Source organism: Monodelphis domestica, chromosome 1 (assembly GCF_027887165.1).
Source record: "Monodelphis domestica isolate mMonDom1 chromosome 1, mMonDom1.pri, whole genome shotgun sequence".
Classification (NCBI taxonomy): domain Eukaryota; kingdom Metazoa; phylum Chordata; class Mammalia; order Didelphimorphia; family Didelphidae; genus Monodelphis; species Monodelphis domestica.
The window spans coordinates 141,134,614-141,154,599 of record NC_077227.1 but is presented as its reverse complement, the minus strand read 5'-3'; the positions used below and the strand labels follow the sequence as shown (position 1 = coordinate 141,154,599).

Sequence of the window (19,986 nt, the reverse complement as noted above, 5' to 3'; positions counted from 1 at the left end):
GCTTGCCTTGCTCCCTGTCATATTCTTGCAGTGGTTTCTCGCTGTCAAATTTTTAGTGACTAATTTGATGAGACTTCATGATTTCCCTTGGGATGTGCTGTCATCATCTAATATTGAAGTTTCACTCCCAGAAGGGGCAAAAAATCTTTTTGTTGTTTAATATGTTCTTTCTTTTGCTTCTTTTTGTTTTCTGATTATATATATAATATATACATATTATATATATACTTAAACACACATATCTATATATATGTATTTATGTATAATTTTTTAAGGCCAGTCTTAACTGGTCAAATACTTTTTCTCCTTTCCCTACGTACTTGCCAGAACATTAAAAAAATATCATATATAGATCCTTGAATAGGCTTATTTTTTCCTCTCCTCCCCTTCCCTCTATTCCTGTTGCTTCTCTCTCTCTCTCTCTCTCTCTCTCTCTCTCTCTCTCTCTCTCTCTCTCTCAGGAAAAATGCAATTGTCTGTGTTTTGTCTCTCTATACTCAATCCTTCTACGGTTGTGGATTTTAATACTTCCTCCTTGTCTGCCATTATGTCTAGACTTTTTAATTCCCTCCAACTTTTCTTTCCTTCAGTATGGGATCCTCCTACTACTGAAGTCAGAGTAGGTTTTAGGAACTATGGAATTCAAGTAGCTACCCATCATGAGTACCATTACACTTCCAAGTTCTAATTTCTCCCTGCAAATAGCAGGTCTAGTAAACTTAAATAAAGGAATAGATTTAGTAACCTGGGCATCTGGTGAGTTACAATCCTCGCAGAGCAATGTGGGAAATGGAGATCGGTTTTGGAACTTAGACAACAAAATGGTTCATAGAGTTTTTTTAAACAAATTAGACTATGGTTGAGATTGATGAATGCCTTCTTCTGACGTGATGCTTAATAAATGCCTGCTGACTGACTGATTGATTTTCCTACTTCTTTTATATTCCCTACTTTTCTATTTTTACTGACTCACATATATATTTAGCTTTTCAGGTGTTTCTATTGCTAAAATATTTTTTATTATAAAGTTGATATATTCAACTTTTTTCCTTCTTATATATGCTACCTAGGACATAAATCATTCTGGTACATATTTAAAGTAAAAGTGATTCCCTTCCAAAAGAGACAATGTAGATACAGTAGAAACGTGCCTGGATTTGGAGTTAGAGGACCTGAGTTCAAATCCTAACCCTGCTGCTTATTACTTACCTGTGTGACTTTGGTCAAGAGATTGAAATATTTTCTGTTCTTCATTTCCTTATCTGTAAAAGGAGAACATAGGAATAAAATTGCCTCCAAGATACCTTTCAACTCTATATCTATCATTATGTGAGCCTTCAAGTTTTCAAATATGTCCTCAGACCATCTTTAATGCCTTCTAAGTCTTGAATTTCTGATGTATTAGTTGGCACATTTGCCTTATTATTATATCTTTTCTTAGAAGCAGCTAGGTAGTTATAGACTAGGTCTTAAGTCAGAAAGACCAGAGTAGTTACTTAATAAATCTCCTTCCATGGCTGACACATAGTGGGTATTTAGTAAATCTTCTTTCCCTCCCTGTTTTTTTCTATCTTCTTCTGTCTTTTTTCTTTCCTTCGTTCCTTCGTTCGTTCCTTCGTTCGTTCCTTCGTTTGTTCCTTCGTTCGTTTGTTCGTTCGTTTGTTCGTTCCTTCCTTCCTTCCTTCCTTCCTTCCTTCCTTCCTTCCTTCCTTCCTTCCTTCCTTCCTTCCTTCCTTCCTTCCTTCCGCTACTCTATAATTTTATCAATGGCTCCAGATTAATAAATATACTTTTCTTCCATTTGAGATAACCTTGGGTGAATGCTAATCTCAGTAAATAGAGTGCTTTGGTAAGACCCATTTTATCTACTCAGATTCAGTCACTCTTGGTAAACCTTTGGTGTGTCATCCCTTATAAATAGTACTTCTGTATTTCAAGGATCTGTGATTGCAATGGTATATATGGACATTGCCTCCACAAAGGTAGATGGTAAACTTTCTATGACTTTGGTAGATGATCTTTGAGAGTTGCTTTAGCCAAAAAATATATCATTCTGATTCCAAACTAGTGAAAATCTTCTTTGAAGATGGGCTAGTCCCCAGGGGATAGGTATATAATCAATTCCTTAATCTGTATGAAATGCTTTTTCTTCTAGATGGCTTTTTCATCTGCCAAACCACATATTATATAGTGATTGCATGCATATTGTTCTCTTGGTCCTACTTTCTTCATATCGCATTATTATACTCTGTTTTTAAAAAAAATCTAAACTCTTACCTTCTGGTTTAGAATTAATACTGAATATCAGTTCCAAAGCAGAAGAAGGGTAAGTGCTAGGCAATTGGGTTTAAAGTGATTTCCTAAGGGTCACACATCTAGGAAATGACAGGTCAAATTTGAACCCAGAACCTCTCATCTCCAGGCCTGGATCTCTATCTATTGAGCCACCTATCTGCTCTTGAATATCCTGGTATATATCAGATCTTTCTTTCTGTTATCAACCTTCTTAGAAGTATCTACCCAGTATCTTTTCCCAGGTTTCAACTCTACAAATGGTAGAGTATTTTGGTGTGGGTGTCTTACAGTTTCCATTATTTTATAATTTTTCCATTTGAATGCTGGTCCCAGCTTAATTTCTGCCAAACTACTTTCCAGTTTTCCTAGAAGTTCTTTTTAAATAGGTAGTCATTCTCCAAGTTGTTTATATTTTTTAGTTTGTTGCATACCATGCTATTAAGTTTATTTCTCTGGATATGCTTATCCAGTTTGTTCCATTGATCTACTTTCTTGTTTTTAAGCCAGTTCAAAATTATTTTGACAGTTACTACTTTATCATATAGTTAGAGATATGATATGCCCCTTTCATTTCTACTTTATTATTATTTTTGTTGACATACTAGCTTTCCCTCCAAATATACTTTATTTTTCTATCTAGTTTTGTAATACAAGTTATTCATTTGTAGCTTAATTGTTAGAACATTAAATCTGTAAATCAATTTAGTTAACATCATTACATTGATTTGGGGCATCAAGATAGTACAGACCTGAGTTCAAATTTAGCATTAGACATTTACTAGCTGTGACCCTAGGCAAGTCACTTAACCTCTCAGTATTTATCTGTGCAATTTTCAAATCTGTGATAGTATCTTTCTCCTGGAGTTGTTGAGAGAATAAAGTGAGATCATGTTTGCAAAATGCTACTTAGACCATTAGGTACAATATAAATCCTAGTTATTATTATTATTGTTATTGTTGTTGTTATGTAAAACCTTTTAAACATTTGTTTTCTACTCTATTAACTCAGAGTTTCTTTCAATAGAAAGAAAATGATTAACATTTTTAGAATGATGCCCAAAGGTTATTTCTCCTCCATTAATATGCTCATCAATTTCTATGGAAAGAACTATATCACTAGTATTCCTTTTGGATATTGATTTCCTTACTTTTAATTTAGTATTACTTATGTGTCCCAGTTTTTAAAAACCTGATATATAAAAATCCAGATTTATAAGACATGCACATTTAAAAAAGATTATTTCCTTTACAAAAGTTGAATTATCTGTAATGTCCTCCATTTTAAATAAAATTTATAATGGTATAAATTTTAGTAATAATAACTGACAGTTATATAGTGCTTTAAAATTTGCCAGGAAGACCCAAGTCCAAGTCTGTGTCTGACACATACTGGCAGTCTAACTTTAGTTAGTAAACTAACCTTTTAGTATTCTGTCAGCTCTCCAAACTGGAGGGTTTAGCAGTGGTAAGCAGAGCTTCCTCACTGCAATTTCCTTATACCACTTAAATCACAGATTCTGTTACCTCTCTTTTATCTTCTTTAAAGTTTGCATATGGAGCCTCTGGGTATCACAGTGGACTGAGAGTCAGGCCTAGAACTGGGAGGATCTGAGTTCAAATCTGGTCTCAGATACCTCCTAGCTATATGAGCCTGGGCAAGTCACTTAACCCTAATTAACCTATCCCTTGTCACTCTTTTGGTTTAAAATTGATATTAAGACAAAAGTAAAAGCTTAAAAAAATAAAGATTACACAAAATGATTTAATTTGGACTTGTCTTGGAATATATTCCTTGACCACATTTTCAGTTCTATACAGGGGATCCTCATAGCACTTAAGACTGGGTTAGTGCGATCTACATCAATACATTGGATTTTTGAAACCTATTAAGAAATTTCAATGTTTATCTAATATTAATAGGGAATTTCACAATCTTTTAGACTTGACCTGAATAGTGCCCATGCAATTCATTCAACTAAATCCTAGAATGTACATTTATGATGTCTAATACCTAAGTAGAATTTTCCCAAAATGCCCAACAATTTAATCTGAAGCCAGGTTGATTCTTTAATTTCACAATTTAAATTTCCACTTACCTACTGCTTATAGAGCCGATTATTTCATATTGATACTGATTTTTCTCATCTCTAGAAGCTTTTCTATTGTTTGAATACTTTCTGTCAAAGAGTTTTGATTTTTATCGGTGGTAATACCTCCACTGATACATATGACAAGTCCCTCCACATTGTAGCATAACAAGTTCTGAGTCCTGGAAGCTGACACTCATCCTGTTCCCATGGGCTGTCTCTCTGGGATACACCCTCCAAAGTTAGCTCGCTTGGTCCTTGTTTAGCAGATGCTTGGAATCTGCCACTGGCCTCTACCTGAAGCTCTTCCAGGCTGGTTGAGCTCACTGAAAACAGGCATCTTCTCTACATGTGAGTATCCTACATGGGCGGAACGGTTCAAATTCAGGGGAAAAGGAAGAGTAACCGTCATACTCTTTCTTTTATTTTTAAAACCCCCACCTTCCATCTTAGAATCAATACTATGTATTGATTTCAAGGCAGAAGAGTGGTAAGGGCCAGGCAACTAGTGTTAAGTGACTTGCCCAAGTCACACAGCTGGGAAGTGTTTGAGACCCTATTTGAACCCAGGACATCCCATCTCTAGGCCTGGCTCTCAAACCACTGAGCTACCTACTTGTTCTTGAGCTTCAAAGACAGAAGTCTTTCTCTGGAGAGGAAAAAGGGGTGTGTTAGATGTAGAGTCAGGGTTCAAATGATGCTTTGGACCCCAGATGGGGACCTGGATCACAGCTGGGAATAAACTGAGGGCAGCTAGGTTTTGCAGAGGATAAAGCACTGGAATAAGGAAGGTCCAAGGTCACTTTTAGCCTCAGGCACTTTCTAGCTGTGTTTCTTGGTAAGTCAAGTAAACATTTGTCTGCCCACAGCTTCCTCCTCTCTAAAATGAGGATAATAACAGTATCTACCCCCAAGATTGTTCTGAGATTACAATGAGATAATATTTATAAAGTATTTTGCAAACCTTAAAAGTGCTATATAAATATTAGTTGTTATTATTATTGTTGTTGGAACCCCTGTTTGCCTCTCTATAACATGGAGGTAAATATAGTCCTTACCTCACAGGGTTATTGCTAGGATCAAATGCGATAATGTATGTAAATCACTTTGCAAAGTGGGACTGGAGGGCTTGATAAAATGTGAGCTATTTTTATTGTTATCATCCTGGCCGCTTTCAGGAAAAGAGGGCAGGTGTTTTAGACACTGCTTCCTCACCTGTGTCCCAAATGTCATTCCAAAAGGATCCCTACATAGCACTTCCCCTCTGAACCCAGAGGGTATCACGTATTTTATTTAGTCCTGGGCTTATTGATCCAATATTTGGAGGCATTTGGGTTGAAACGATCAGAATCTCCCTTTGACAGCAGTTGGGATTATATAAACCTTTGAGTGGGCTGTGTATAAAATCATCTGCACATTTTGCCATCCTAGATTTGGGACAAAACGATTTCTGCTCAGCCAAGGCAATGACATGTTGCGAGTTGGCCAATATTAAATATGTGTTAACAGAGCACCAGGCTCCCTGTCAATTACTTGGTAATAAAAACTCCACCAACACCACCTGGAAACCTTCCGTAAAGCTTTCTTCTGTTCAGTGATAATTTTGCTCATCTGCTAGAGAATTATAATATGTTCTGCATTCTGTCTTCCAATTTTTTTTATTCTTTGCTAAGAATATTTTGGCAAAAAAAGATGATCTTCAACAAATCGAAGTGTTAATTTGCTTCTGCTTGTTGCCTACCTCTGATCTGGGGGGGAATGAAGACTTTGTCAGTCAAGTCCTGGGAATAGAGTTCTTTGTGCCTTTGTTCCCTAATTCTGCTCTTCCTTATGTCCCATTGAGTCTTCATCTCTCTAGCCTTCCTTGTATTCATTCTACTATTTAAAAAAATGATCACACAAGTTCCTACACTTTTTAGAAAGATGTTATGAGGAGTTATAATAATATTTGAATTCTCTGATGCTAAGTTGAAATGTTGTATCATTACAGTAATGAAAGAGCCAGCATGTATAGAGCTTAAAGGCTTATTCAATGCTTAAAAATTTATTAAACCATTTTCTCCTCACAACAACTCTGGAAGGTACTGCAATTATTACCCCCATTTTACAGATGATGAAATTGAGGCAGATAGAGGTTAAATTACTTTTATAAGTAATTTTAAGTAATTATAAGTAAATTAAGTAAAAAATAAGTAATTATAAGAGGGTCATACAGGTATTAAATGGCTGAGGCCATATTTGAACCCAGGTCTTTTGTTTTTAATTCCAGCTCTCTATTCATGCTCCACATAGCTGCCTATAAGGAATTAATATCACAAATATTACTAATATTTGTAGAATTGAATATAATTCAACTATTATTATTATTTATGTAGTATTTTAAGATCTACAAAACACTCTACATATATCATCTTATTTGCTTCTTAACTGATAGAATGATCAGTTAGCTGATATTCCCATTTTACGGGTGAGAAACTCAAAGCTCAAAAAAGTTCTGTTGCAATTTGGCAGAATATACAAGAATGGTGGGCTTGGAAGCAGGAGGACCCGAATTTGAATTCTGCCTCAGAAACTTACTAGATGTGTGACCTGGGGAAAGTAACTTAACCTGGACAAGCCTCAGTTCCTTCATTTATAAAATGAGATCAATTAGGATATCAGTAAGCATGTATTAAGCATCTAATAAGTAGCCAGGAACATGATCAGGAGCTGGGGATGCAAAAATAAAAGTGGAAAAGGATTCTGTCCTGAAGGGGCGAGGGGTGGTGGGTAGGGGATGAGGGATGTTGTCAAGCTTTCATCTTGTGTCCATTTCATTCTGTATTGACAGAGAGGCATGATAGTCTCTCCCCTGTGAGGTGATTGGTACACTAGGTACAAGTGCTAGTTGGAGTAGAAGTGCTAGGATTTGGCAACTGATAGTGGTGTGGAGTTGGAAGAATAAAAGATGACTCAGAGCTTTTGGTGCTTGGGCTTGAGCAGGAGCACCCCCACCTAGGTAAGTAAGCAGTTTGGATGTACGGATGCAATTGGCAATCTCCTTCCTCCTCCCTCCCTCTTGCAAATACAAAATGGGCTTTGAGCCTATACTTGCTATGGCAAATTGGCCTAACTGCAGCACCGTGCATTCCCGGGCATCTTCTCTGGTGCCTGGGAAGAGAGAAAGGACTTCTCTTGCTCATGCATGGTAGCTGGCTCTTGGGCTATCCTCCTGTAAGAAGCTGAATGAGCCTCCCAGAAGTCAGTGGGAAAGCCTGTTCTGTGATTTTTGAGTACATTATATAATTCTCCCAGGATTCCTTCTGTAAAATTATGTGTTTCAAATTATTTTAGATGGAAATTAATTTATAAATTCAAAATCACTATTATTTGGAGGGGAGGCCCCGAAAAGGAGGGAAAAGAACCATTTTTCTTAAGTATTTTAGTATGACATGATAATATCAGGTTTAAATACACTTTCTGGGTCCTTTGAAACTGTGAAATTCTGCACTTTATTTCCTATATTTGTAATCTTTCTGTAGAATAAGTACTAGTAACTGCAAATGTTATAACTGCTCGAAAGAGTTAACTTGGGTTCTTTCTCTAGTGTATCTCTAATATTTCGTGCTTTCCAGTGCCTTTGAGATAATTCTTCCAGACTCAATCTAAATTTCAGGGTAGCAATTATCTTAGTTGAAATTTTAGTGTAGATTTCCTTCCATTTAAGGGTTTCAGAACTGTCATGTGTAGGATATGAATGATTAACTTGCATTTGAGAAAGACTAAATCCATATCTTCACAGGAAAAGCAAATCAATAGAAAGTTTATTCCAGAAAAGCTATCAGTGACCTGTAATTCAAATTTAATTTTTTATCTGTACCACTAAGTTTCAGTGGTTTATGACAAACCTTTTTCTTGACTACTTGCTATTTATTTTGGATAATGGTTACATGGAAGGGCCTGAATATATATTCTTAGTAAATTCAGAGTGCTTGAGAGCATGATGACTATTTAAGGTATCTTTACTATCTCACTTAGATAAATAATTCGGCTTTGTTAAAAATTACACTATATTGCTATATATTGATGAGGTTGTTATATTTGTAGTTTATACTGACTAAAGCAAAAGGTGGTCTATAATATGAGTAATCATAGCACATTATCTTGGATTAATGACTTTATGGGGAGAATTTACCCCATTTAAAATTAGATGTCATCTTTTGCATATATTGGCCATTTTGTTTATGATCAAATGAGCTTCCTGCTTGGAGAAGTAATCGATTATTAGAACTTATACCTAATTGGCTTGTGAATTAAGTAGTGATAAAATAACCAAATAAGAATAGGATGCATACATTTCTCAAATGTGTCACATTAATTAAAGAAGCTATTGAAAGAGCAAGGTGGCAGGCAATTTAAAGACATCAGCTATGTCTGAAAAAATATAAGTGATTTAAGGTAGTTAAATTGAATTTATTTCTGGAAGAACACTTTAAATTTGTTGCCTTCTTTGTTTTTGGAGTGACTTTGTAAACATAGGTTTAAAGTGAATTCTTAAATATGGGGTTTGTTTGGGAATTTCAGATTTTTACAGTCTGCAGTGCATTATAAAAGAAACCTTTAATTTCAACTGTGTGCTTTTACATAAAAGCATTTTACATTGTACTGAAAAGATTACATTCTTTTGGCTTTGGAAAAATATTTCCTGTGCAGTTCAACCCATTAAAGCATGTTAGCGTTTCACATCTGGAAACCCGCAGTTGAATCTGTCTTCGATCACAAGCGAAATGAGTTTGGCAGTCTCAGTTTTGCCTCCAGTGAATGTGTAAAAATGTCAGATATTTGTTTACTCCACAAAGCCACCTCGTAACTCAGCCCAGTGAGTAGGGGAATGAAATCATACAGGCGGCAGATTAGGTCACCGGTAAAAGTATGTGTGGACTGTGCACCGAAAAGAAAAGAGCAGGTGTGTCGTAGGTCAACTTTGCAATGTGTTGGCTACTTTGGGTGCCAGCAGCAGGGAAGGGAGGTGTCCTGTCCAGCTCCCTTACTACTCATTTTTTTCACAAGCGCTGAATTTTCCAGAAACTCAACCAAACTATTTTATATGTATGAGTAGAACTGCAGAAGTTTTCAGATGGCATGGGGGTAGGGATGGGGGGCAAGGGAGATATCCCAAGAGGAAGTAAAAAAAAAAAAAGATATACATCAATTTAAAAGTTCAAAAAATTGGAAACTGGTACCTCATCTGTTGATTCACCCAAGATTTTGCCCCTTCTCCTCCCACCAAAGAACTCATTTGTCACAGTAAATTGAGCAATCCCTACCTAGCTCTTCTTTTGCTCTACATTGTTGCTGTTGAATCAGGCCCTCCGTGATGTAATGACCTTGTTTACCAGTTTTGGCTGTTTAAGATGGCAGTTCCTTTGAGCTCTGTAGCAATGTGTGAATGTTGGAATGTCTGGAATCCCTACAACGCAGTAGGCCTCTCGTTTCTAAATTTACACTCCTTATGGTTATATGGTACCTCCTCTGCGGCTTCAGAAAGAGGCCCTCTTTTATTACTTAAAAAAAAAAGACAACAAAAAACCTTGCTAACCCTTTCCACACATTGCCCTTTCAGATCACACCCTTTTGGGTCTGGAGGACACAATGGACTCTTGTGCCACTGCTGCATATGATAAAACTATTTAAAGGAATCCCTGCTTCTTATTGGTTAAAAACCTGCCCTTGCCTTCTTGAGTCCTATGGAATCTTTAAGTCTCCACATTCCAAAGCTGCTGAAATGGCTCCAGTCTCAGGAATTCATTTGAAAGCAATTCTTTAAAAGGAAAACTAGCAAATGTGCCACATTATTTTGCGACTGTTAAAAATATTCTACAGCGCACACCTCTTTCCCGACATTCACTGTTGTTTATGAGGATTAATTTATGCTAGCAACCTGGCACTGCTCAGAAGCACAGCTGAGCCAGTAAAGGGACAAGAAGTATGGTTCACAATTAAATCTTCTAAATATGTAAGGAGGTTATAAGATTTTTTTAAATGACCATTTTATTTTAGAGGAAATTATGGATGAAGTGTAGCTCACTGTTTTCCTAAGTTTTAATAATGGTCATTTAATGCCCGACAAAGATTAGTTTATTAAGAAATCTAGAAAACTTCACATCTAATGTATTATCAAGTGTTTGTTATATTAAAAAAAAAACAAAACAATGTCCCCCTCCCAAAACCTTACACATTTTTAATTTGGGGGTTTAGGGGTAGTGGGTAAGAAAATGTCTAGATTAGATATGTTCTTTCCATGGAACATTTAAATCCATCCCTGATTCATTTAGGGAATTTGATAGTTCCAGGGGTTTAACCCCAAAGAGAAAATGATCAGATGGTTCAGAAGCAGCAAAATACATATGAGTTTCTTCCAACTGTATTAAACCAACATTTTCCTGAAGATGCTTTGCAGTCTGCGGTGTTTCCTGGGAAACACTTGGAGGATTGTCTCCTTACTCAAGTGGGCAACTCATCAGGGTGTGGTGTGGTTGGGGCCCATGGTGTGGCCCTTTCCTTACACAGCTGTTCTGCCCAATCCACAGTGGCCTGAGGATTTTATTTCTTCTCTTGGCATGAAGGGAATTTGTAAAAGGGCAGTGCCCATGCTAAGATTCAGCCCAGCCATGTTACAGGAGTCCATTAATAATCTTCTTATGTCAAACACTATGTGTATTTTCCTACACGTGCCTGCTTGATTTAGAGTGGAAGTTGGGAGATCCTCTGTCATCTCCACCCTGGCAATAAACTATCCTGAAACAGCAACTGGACCTATTGTCAAGCAGGAGCTTAATTTCCAGGTTGTAACTTAAAATGAAACACATGGATATTTTTGGAATCTTTTACAGCAACCTTGCAGATAGTCACTACCCAGCAGAAGTTGTAACTGTAGTAGGTACCATTTTTGGTTTATACTCAGGTGGTCTAAAAATGAGTCTTTGAGGTCCAAAAGATTGTAACCTAGAGCTAGCCAATGGTAATAAATTAGACAGCTTGAAGTAGTTCTGTTTCTTGCCTCCTCACCTCCATGTGAATTTATTTGCTAAATATAAATATATAGTGAACATTTTAATATTGGCTTTCCAATGGGAAAACCAACTGAAAGCCTTTGAAAGGACATAGCAATTTCAATAAGCAAATGTTTATTGAAACTTCAGGTACTTGTGAAATATTACATTGTTTTTTTTTTAATTATACAAGAGACACACTAGCATAATGCCCACGGTACAGCAGCATTTCCACTGTTTACCTATAGGGAGGTATTTACCCCTGTTCACCCAAGTGATTGGGAAGGAGAAAATGAAGACCCAAAGGAGTTGGAGATTCAGAAACAATGGTGGTGCTAATAGTGGGCCAGTTGTATAGATATAGAGCAGTATACAAACTATATTAGTGTCTACAAGCCCAAGGTGAAATTGAAATTAGGCTATTTTGAAGCATAAAAGAGAGACAGTGAGCAATTACAAAATTAAAATGAAATTTGAAAACTGAATCCTTAACTTTTCTCTCTTTAACAAATTCTTAATCTTCTGGGAGAAAAATGAAAGAATGAATGCAGTAAGTCTAGGAAGAGAAAAAAAAATAGAAAGAGGGCAATGATTTTCAAGTGACTGGAAGGCTTGTGGAACCAAGGACACAAAGCTCATTTTTTAAGACTCTCCTTCTTGGTGGAGATTGATTACTCAGTGTTTCCCCTCTGTATAAGGCAGACTTAGCCAAACCTTGAGAGAGAAGAGATTTTGATTTTCTGGCTTCTAAGCTTAAGAGAGAAGACATGTAGTTCCAGATTCTCTTCAGAGGAAGAAGTCCATGAAGGAAAAGTCTAGGAAGAAGCTAACATGTGGATGAGTTGGCACCTTAATCATGTCAGCTTACTATACCAGTGTGAAGATTAACATTGACTCTCCCCTGATTGTGAAGATTAAATTGTAACCCCTGCCTATTTTTAGATTTACTCACTAAAAGTGTAAACACCCTACTTAAAAGTTGAGTAGAAAGATCTGCCCATTTTTAGATTTAATCACCAAAGATGTAAACACCCCATTCATACTTGAGTGGGGGTGGTCTGTGACCCATGTGTGTGATAGTGGGTAACAAATCAGAATCGACTGTGCCTCCTGGGCAGTCCTAAAGCAGGGTTTCAACTGTTATTGGTAGACGTAGAATTAGGGGAATACACAGGAAGTAACGCAAGAAAAAGTGTCTTTAAAAGGGAATGACAACTTCCTGAGTTCAGTTCTACTGGCAGTTCTTCATTCTTTGAAGTGGAGGCTGGTAAAGAATGTGCTGCCTGGACCTGAGACCCTGTTTCCTGGTGAGGCTGTTCTAAAATCTCTTCCTTTGAACTGACACATGGTAAGTGTCTTGACTCTTAACTGCTGGATTTTTCTGAAGAGACTTCCCCAGGTCCTTGGCTTTGCTGAGGCCTAAGGACTAACTCTCCCTGCTTGGGTTGAACCAGGGCCTATGAGTAAATTACTTAGTGCTTAAGTGAGATACCTTACCCTATCCTCTCTCTGATTTTCTTACTTCACTCTATCTACATTTTGCAAATAAATTGTAAATAAATCTCTTTGGAATAAATTAAATTCCTGGTGACCACACTCTTAAATAATCTAGTCCAATCCTTTTAAACTTAACCCTTTCCCCCCCTTTCACCAGGGACTTAAGAGATTTTCACCTTGAATGAGATCTGGGACTATCTCTTTTGGCTGAATTGAGATATCTTGCTCCCTGTGAGAGAAATCATTTACTCTATTGTCTGGCATATTCTCATCTATACAACTTACCTGATTTTCTGTGTTTGGTATTGCCTTGGGTAAATGGGTTCATTTGTTATTCACTGTCAAGTCTTTCTGTAACTGATATTTGGTAGAAAGGGTTATGTAGAGTATTCCTCCATTAAGGGATAATGATCAACAAATCACTTTGAATCTAAAAATTATTTCCCTATTTTGGGGGGATCAGATAGATAAAAGTTTAGTCTGGTACCCTTTTACTGAGAACACAGTACAGCTTCTGATGCTTCCCTCATCTGCTTCCTTCTCTTCTACCTTCATTGGCAGGAATTAAAGCCTGCCCAGGAGAAGGGTAGATGGAAAAGATTCTAGAAGTATCTATTCATTCTTCCTTTTCAGCCACATTTTGACAGACTGGTGTGGACACACATAACCCTACATGGGCAACATACACATAACCTAACCCCCCTTACAATTACATATAGCATGATATTTCCTTTTTAATTTCAAGTTTGATATATACACACCTTTGATCCAGAAGGACCAGACAGCAGTGGAGCTTTAACTTCCCTGTTGGTGCATCTCTCTTATAATGTTGGAGATTTCTTAAGGGACCTTTGAGTCTTATAACCATGACTCAGGAGAGAAAGATAGATCTCACTCTAGTCAATGGCACTTCTTTGCCCTTTCCTTTAAATTAAACGTTTGTCAAATCAGGCCAGACTGCTTTGAGAAACTTCTATTAACAAGGAATTTGTTGTTCCAAAGAAAGTTGAAATGTGTGTTTGTGTGTGGGGGATGAGTGGGTGGTTATAATTATACAGTAGCACAATTTCCTTGATTTTCTTCTGAAAATGTAATGATAAAGTATGTGAAAGGTATAAATTCTTGAAAAAATATGGTATATGTGGTATATTAGTCCATCTGCCCATTCGCCTACACTTATATGTTCCTTGTTTGCCTGGGAATTTGGACCAACCATTAAGGTGAAGTGTATTACTGAGTGGATTTACAGACCCTAATGAAGCAATATAAGTAGGGACAGGAAGTAGCATATATGTATAAACCCATAAGGTAAATTTGAAAGGTAGGATAAAATATTGGAATTTGGATCACCAAATTCACTCCAGCTTTTTTTTTGTGCCAAACCTTCAGGTGATCTGTTCATTAATGTGGCCACTGCCAGGAGCGGTTGAGGCTACATAGAGAATGTTGAAAGTATAGATATAGAGAAGGAAGCCCACATTCTAATATAAATTCAGTTCAATCCAATTCAACAAACATTTATAAATGAGAAATTGTGATGGAAATGGAAATCTCTGTAATTTATTCCTGGATGTCTTTAGCAACCTGGTCTCTTGAACAGAATGCTCAGTCTTCTGCAGGCATTCATGAGTGTGCATATTTAACTCAAAACCATCAATGTTGGTGCAATCCCGACCATCATGACTATCTTCTATTTTCCCTGAGTGCCTGCTGCTACTGCTCCTATTCATTACAAATGAGCATCACTGCAGAAACAAGAGTGTGAAATTTAAATCCTTTTTAATATTTGAGATTTTCCCCTTTAACTCCAATCAGTCTAAGCGCCTTGTCATTTTCCCATAGCACACTTTTACCCTGTGGATATTTTGGAAGATAATCCTGAAATGGTTCAAGAATCCACTTTGGCCTACTATTCTACATTTGGAGAACAAGCTGGTACTTCTCCTCCTCAGTACTATTCTCTTCCTAACGGTGAAAAGGTAATGTGACAAGTTTCTTAGCATTGAAAGATAATGAATACTTTTCTTCTTTTCTGAGTTGTAATATATAATGGAACTGTGAACTGTTTTATATATAATATACAATATATGTGTGTGTATATATATAAAATATATGTATATATTTATATACAGATATATGTACATATAAATATAAAATGTATACATAAATATAATGTACACAAAATATACACAAAAATTCATATAAATATAGAATATATAAGCATGTGTATATAAATATATTTATACACAAATATAATATATGTACATATATAAATATAAATAAAATACACACAAATTTATAAATATATAAATACACGTATGTATTTATATGTATATATATATTTTTTCTAGTAGTATTAAGATTGTCAAAATATTTTTTCCTAATAGGGGATTCATTTGTTTTGAAATCAAATTTTCTAATGTAGAAAACTGGTGCCATGGGAGAAGGAAAAAAAAAAAACTCTCATCATTAGAAAAATTAGCATCACTCAATATTATGTCACCAAAGGAGGAGGAATGGGCAGAAATGTCAGCTGCCCAAGTCTGGGTCAGTACAACAAACACTGATTAAGCATCTACTGAGTACTGAGTTCTGTGCAAACTGACATGGGCAGGAGATTGGAAATTTAGCCGACAAATAGTCCTCCTTTGCATACAGCAGGCAGTCTGGTGAAGAGGATTCTCATTCTGCTTCTGTTCGGCCTTCTCGAAGCCACTTTAACCCTGCGAGCTTCCGTTTCTTCATCAGTAGAGCGAGGGGATCACAGGAGACTGTCCCCGAAGGTCTTCTAGACGTGAACTTCTTGCTCTGGACTGCTTCCCGCCTCAGTTCCTCCCGGGGAAATGGGCGCATGTGACCCTCTTGCCAAGGCCCCCCAAGTAAGCCGGCATCGTTTGAGCCGCGAGGCCGATTTGTTGGCGTCTTTATTTTTAAAGCACATTTTGTAAAGTAGGAGAATTCAGATTGACAACTTCTGAGCTCCAGCACGGGCGCTTTTCACAGCTGAGGCCCCCCCTCCAGCAGGCCGAATGGCTTGGCCGAGGAGGCTATAGTTTATTACGCCGTATTGAGGCCGTTCCAGAGTTAATTAAAACAATGGTTTGTGCAGTTTACAGTGCGGCTTCCTTGAGATTTTGGAGACAAATATTTTGTAGTCCTTCCCAGAAGAAGCCAGTTCACTTGGGGTAACTTTTAGAAGGTTTGCCTGCGGAGGGAGGTCCGGGACTTAATACTCATTTGGTGCCCTCTAGTGGGAAAATAGGGAATCCGGCAAAGGAGGAAGAGGAAGAGGAAGGCATTTTCTCGAGCTTTGGACATCCTCCCTTTTTCAGTTTCAGTCAGTCCGGGTTAGGGTAAGTGGGGGAGGGACCCCATCGGTGGAAGCCCCGCAGGGGTAGAGCCACATAAAAGTGAGGACTTGGGATAACTGGAAGGTGAAGTTCCAGCCTGCACTTGGGAGTTCACTTCTCTCTGGGGCTGAAGGAATCCCCCTCCCCTCCCTGGCCCCTCCCCCACCATTCTGAAGGTTATTTATTGTTATGTCTTCAGCCTCAGCCCTCCCAAACAATACAGTTCTCCCAGCCAGTGGCTCTCCTATGACATAAACAAAGAAAATGCCTTAAGGGTTTTGTAACTACCCTGCCCCTTCCCAAAAGGGGAGTTTTGATTTAAAAAAAATTTTTTTTTAAATTTCATACCATCTATGGCCTGAAGCTTGGAGTATTTTAATTAGTAAAAGGATCTAAGCCTTTACTTTGTCCTTGATGATGTGGGGAAGTTCTTTGGCTTTTGTCCCTCCTGAACCGGAAAACCTGTATTCATTGTCTTTTTGCCTTGCTAGGAACTCTGCTGGGGACGTAAAGATGAGAAATGATGGTATCCCTGGCCTCAAAAAACTTTTTTTAAACCCTTCCCTACCATCTTAGAATCAAAACTGTGTTCCAACATGTTCCAAGGCAGGAGAGAGGCAAGGGCTAGGCAATGGCGGTCAAGTGACTTGCCCAGGGTCACACTGATAGGAAGTGTATGTGGCCATATTTGAGCCCCTCTCTAGGCCTGGCTCTCAATCCACTGAGCCACTCAGCTGGGTACCGACCCCCCCCTTACCCCTCCCCCCGAATTTTTAAGACCATGTGGTAAAGCCTTTTCTCCACTCGGACCCAATCAACATTTATTAAGCACTTGCCATGGGCCTGGCCCCTTGTTAAGTAAGCACTGAGGATAGGATTAAAAAGATAGACCATCTCCCCTCAAGGAACTTAGAATCTAAGGGTGGGGGACAACCCACAAAGGAAGGCTGAAAAGTTGGGGGAGAGAAGGAAACCACACCCAAGAGTTGCTTGCTCTGGAGGCATCTTTTTCTTTGGAGTTAAAACCTGGCATAGAACAAGGGGAATTACAAATGAAAAAAGAGTTTGGAGGCTTGTTTTCCTTCCAAACTTCTTCCATTTGCCTCCCTCCATGGCCTTTGCTTTCATAAGTAAGGATTTTCCCAAATTTGACACTGCCTTCTAAATTGGTCTTTAAGGAAAGAGGTAACATAATAATTGATCCCATTAAAAATCATTTGAAGATCTTAATGTTTCCTATAATCACCTATATGGTGTGAAAGAACCAAAAATCTCAAGGATATTATGGGTCTTTAACAAAATAAATTCACCAAAAAAAAAAGCCAAAGCAGAAAAACAACAGAAGGGCCTGAGTTTTCTGTTGCTATGATGGGGTGGAAGAAACTCTTGTAATCCATTTCCTGTTCAGTGTAGTTGGCATAGTTTCCCTCTATCTTTTTTTATTCTTCAATTCTCAAAACAGAATTTATAATGCAGGGCTGTGACCCCTAACTTCACTGGGGGGGTGTAGTGGACCCCGTTATAACTCTAATGATGTTTTGGGGTATGGGAGCTTTTGAGGTGTCCTCTCCTCCCCTGAGGGAGTGGTGGGCCCTGCACAGACTCCTCTGTCCTTGTCTAGTACTCATAGTCAAAACAAGGGAAAATACAGGAATACTGTTCTCTGTAGGGCCAGCCCATTAGGCAAACCTAAACACTGCTGGGCACCAGGAGGGACATGACTTTCCCAGGATTCTATGCCTGGAACAAAGCCAGAGATACAGCTTAAGGCATTTATCTTATTCCGGGGCCAGTGGGAATGAGAGAAGCACGGGGTTATTTTCCATTTAGTATACTTGGAGCTTCCACATAGCTGTGGAAATAACTTTTCTAAAGTATCTAAGTCCACGTTACCTTCCTACTCAGCAGACTCTAGAAGAACTACCTGTTACCTCTAGAATCAAATATGAGCTTTGCTTGACATTTAAGGGTCTTGACAACCTTTAAATTTCTAACGTTCCTATCTTTTTCTGTCAATCAGTAAACATTTATTAAACACCTACTATGTGCCAGGCACTGTGTTAATTAACCTCCTTACCCGCCCCCCCCCCCCCCCTCAGGGATACAAATAGGAAAAAAAGACATTCTCTGTTCCCAACTCATACAAAAGGAAGCTAAATTAAGGAGGTGAGGGGAAGAGAGAGAAAGTACCCTGGGCATGGTCATAGAAGTCGCCTGGCACATAGTAGGAACTGAATTGTTTACTGGATTTGAAATGAAGTCCCAAAGTAGTATAGTGTAAAAGTAGTATAGGAAATGAGGGAAGTGTCTGAGCTGAGCTTTCTCCTTAAATTGAGGTTGGATTTCATAACCCTACCTTCAGGTCCGAGCAGTGGAGGGTAGTGAGGAGGTGCAGTTCCTTTGAAACCATTACTTTTCTCCATGCACTCTCTGCCCAGTCACTTGGCATACTTGTTCCTCATGTATAATGCTACATCTCCTGTCACCACGCCTTTGCGCTGGCCCTCGATCGCCATGTCTGGAATGCTCTAAACTCAACCACTACCATTGCAAGAGCCCTGCTTGGCTCCCAGATGCTAATGCCTTGTAGAAGCTTTGTCTCTGTCCCTCTCTCTCTCTCCATATATACAACCTATTTCTCTTTTGCATAAATGTACATCTTTGCCTTTCTTTGTGTGTGTGTATATTAGTAATAATCTGTCTATATAGAATCTATATGATATATATGTATCTTTTATGATATATGTATCTATCCTCTCTGTATGTATATGTGTATGCCTATATATAAAGGAAGGATAGGAGAAAGAAAGAAAGAAAAAGAAAGGAAGGAAGGAAAAAAGAAGAAAGAGAGGGGTACATTTATGCCAAAGGAGAAACAAACTATCATTAACTGCTTGGAGGGTTCATAAAGTAAGGAATATGTACTTGTCTTTTTAATAAAGTTGGACATTATCTTATCAAATTAACCAATCATGTACTTCTGATGAATATCCTTTCATTAGCAAAGCATTTTCTTGTAACCTCTTACAAGATGAAAGAATATATATTTTTTAATTTTTAGGTTAAACTTGAAGATGCCTCTGTTCGCTTGCTTCCTTTGTACCGTGATGAACCTAAACATAAAATATTGGTTTTGGTTAATCCCCAAGACAAAAAGACAGGTTAGTACTTGCTAATAGAGCACTAAAGCAAGGATCGTGTATTAATGGTGGAACAATTAATATAACCAAATAACTGGAAAAGAAAGGTGGTATTTTTCTGGTCTTGGTGATTTTATGGTCTTGAGATCAGCAAGGCAAACTTGATATTTTACAGAATTTAGGGACCAAGTAGCATAGCACTGTTATGTCTGTTGACTGATGTTTGCATCAATATTTGTATTCGATTCACATCAGCAGTCTCCTCCCTGTGACAATGTTTAAAAGATGGTAAATCAGGAAAATGACTTCTATAGTTGTGGAACTCAAGAACTCAATTCTAATTTTAGTATGGACAGTGACTAGCTCTCTCTAATCCAGGAAGTTATTCAAGTTCCCTCAGCTTTATACAAAATCATTTGTAGTAACCCTTTATCTCTTTAGATAGACTCTTTTAGAGGAAGGCATGCTGTTTAATCTGTTTTGTACAATGTGCCTGTGGGTGCTCATTTCTTAGAATTATGGAATATGGCCAAGATGATGGTTTTGTAGTCAATGTGTATTTCTGGCATTGGAGGGTCTGCAGAAT

General features: G+C 37.8%; 1 protein-coding gene across 1 annotated transcript in view; it reads left to right on the top strand.

Moving 5' to 3' along the window:
- The window catches only part of FAM169BP (Protein FAM169B), a 135,483-nt gene that overhangs the window by 41,458 nt on the left and 74,039 nt on the right, over window positions 1-19,986 (top strand). The window contains exons 3-4 of the mRNA XM_007479416.3: window positions 14,753-14,889; window positions 19,322-19,421. Coding sequence (XP_007479478.2) covers window positions 14,753-14,889; window positions 19,322-19,421 — 237 coding nt within the window. The remainder of the gene's footprint in view (window positions 1-14,752; window positions 14,890-19,321; window positions 19,422-19,986) is intronic.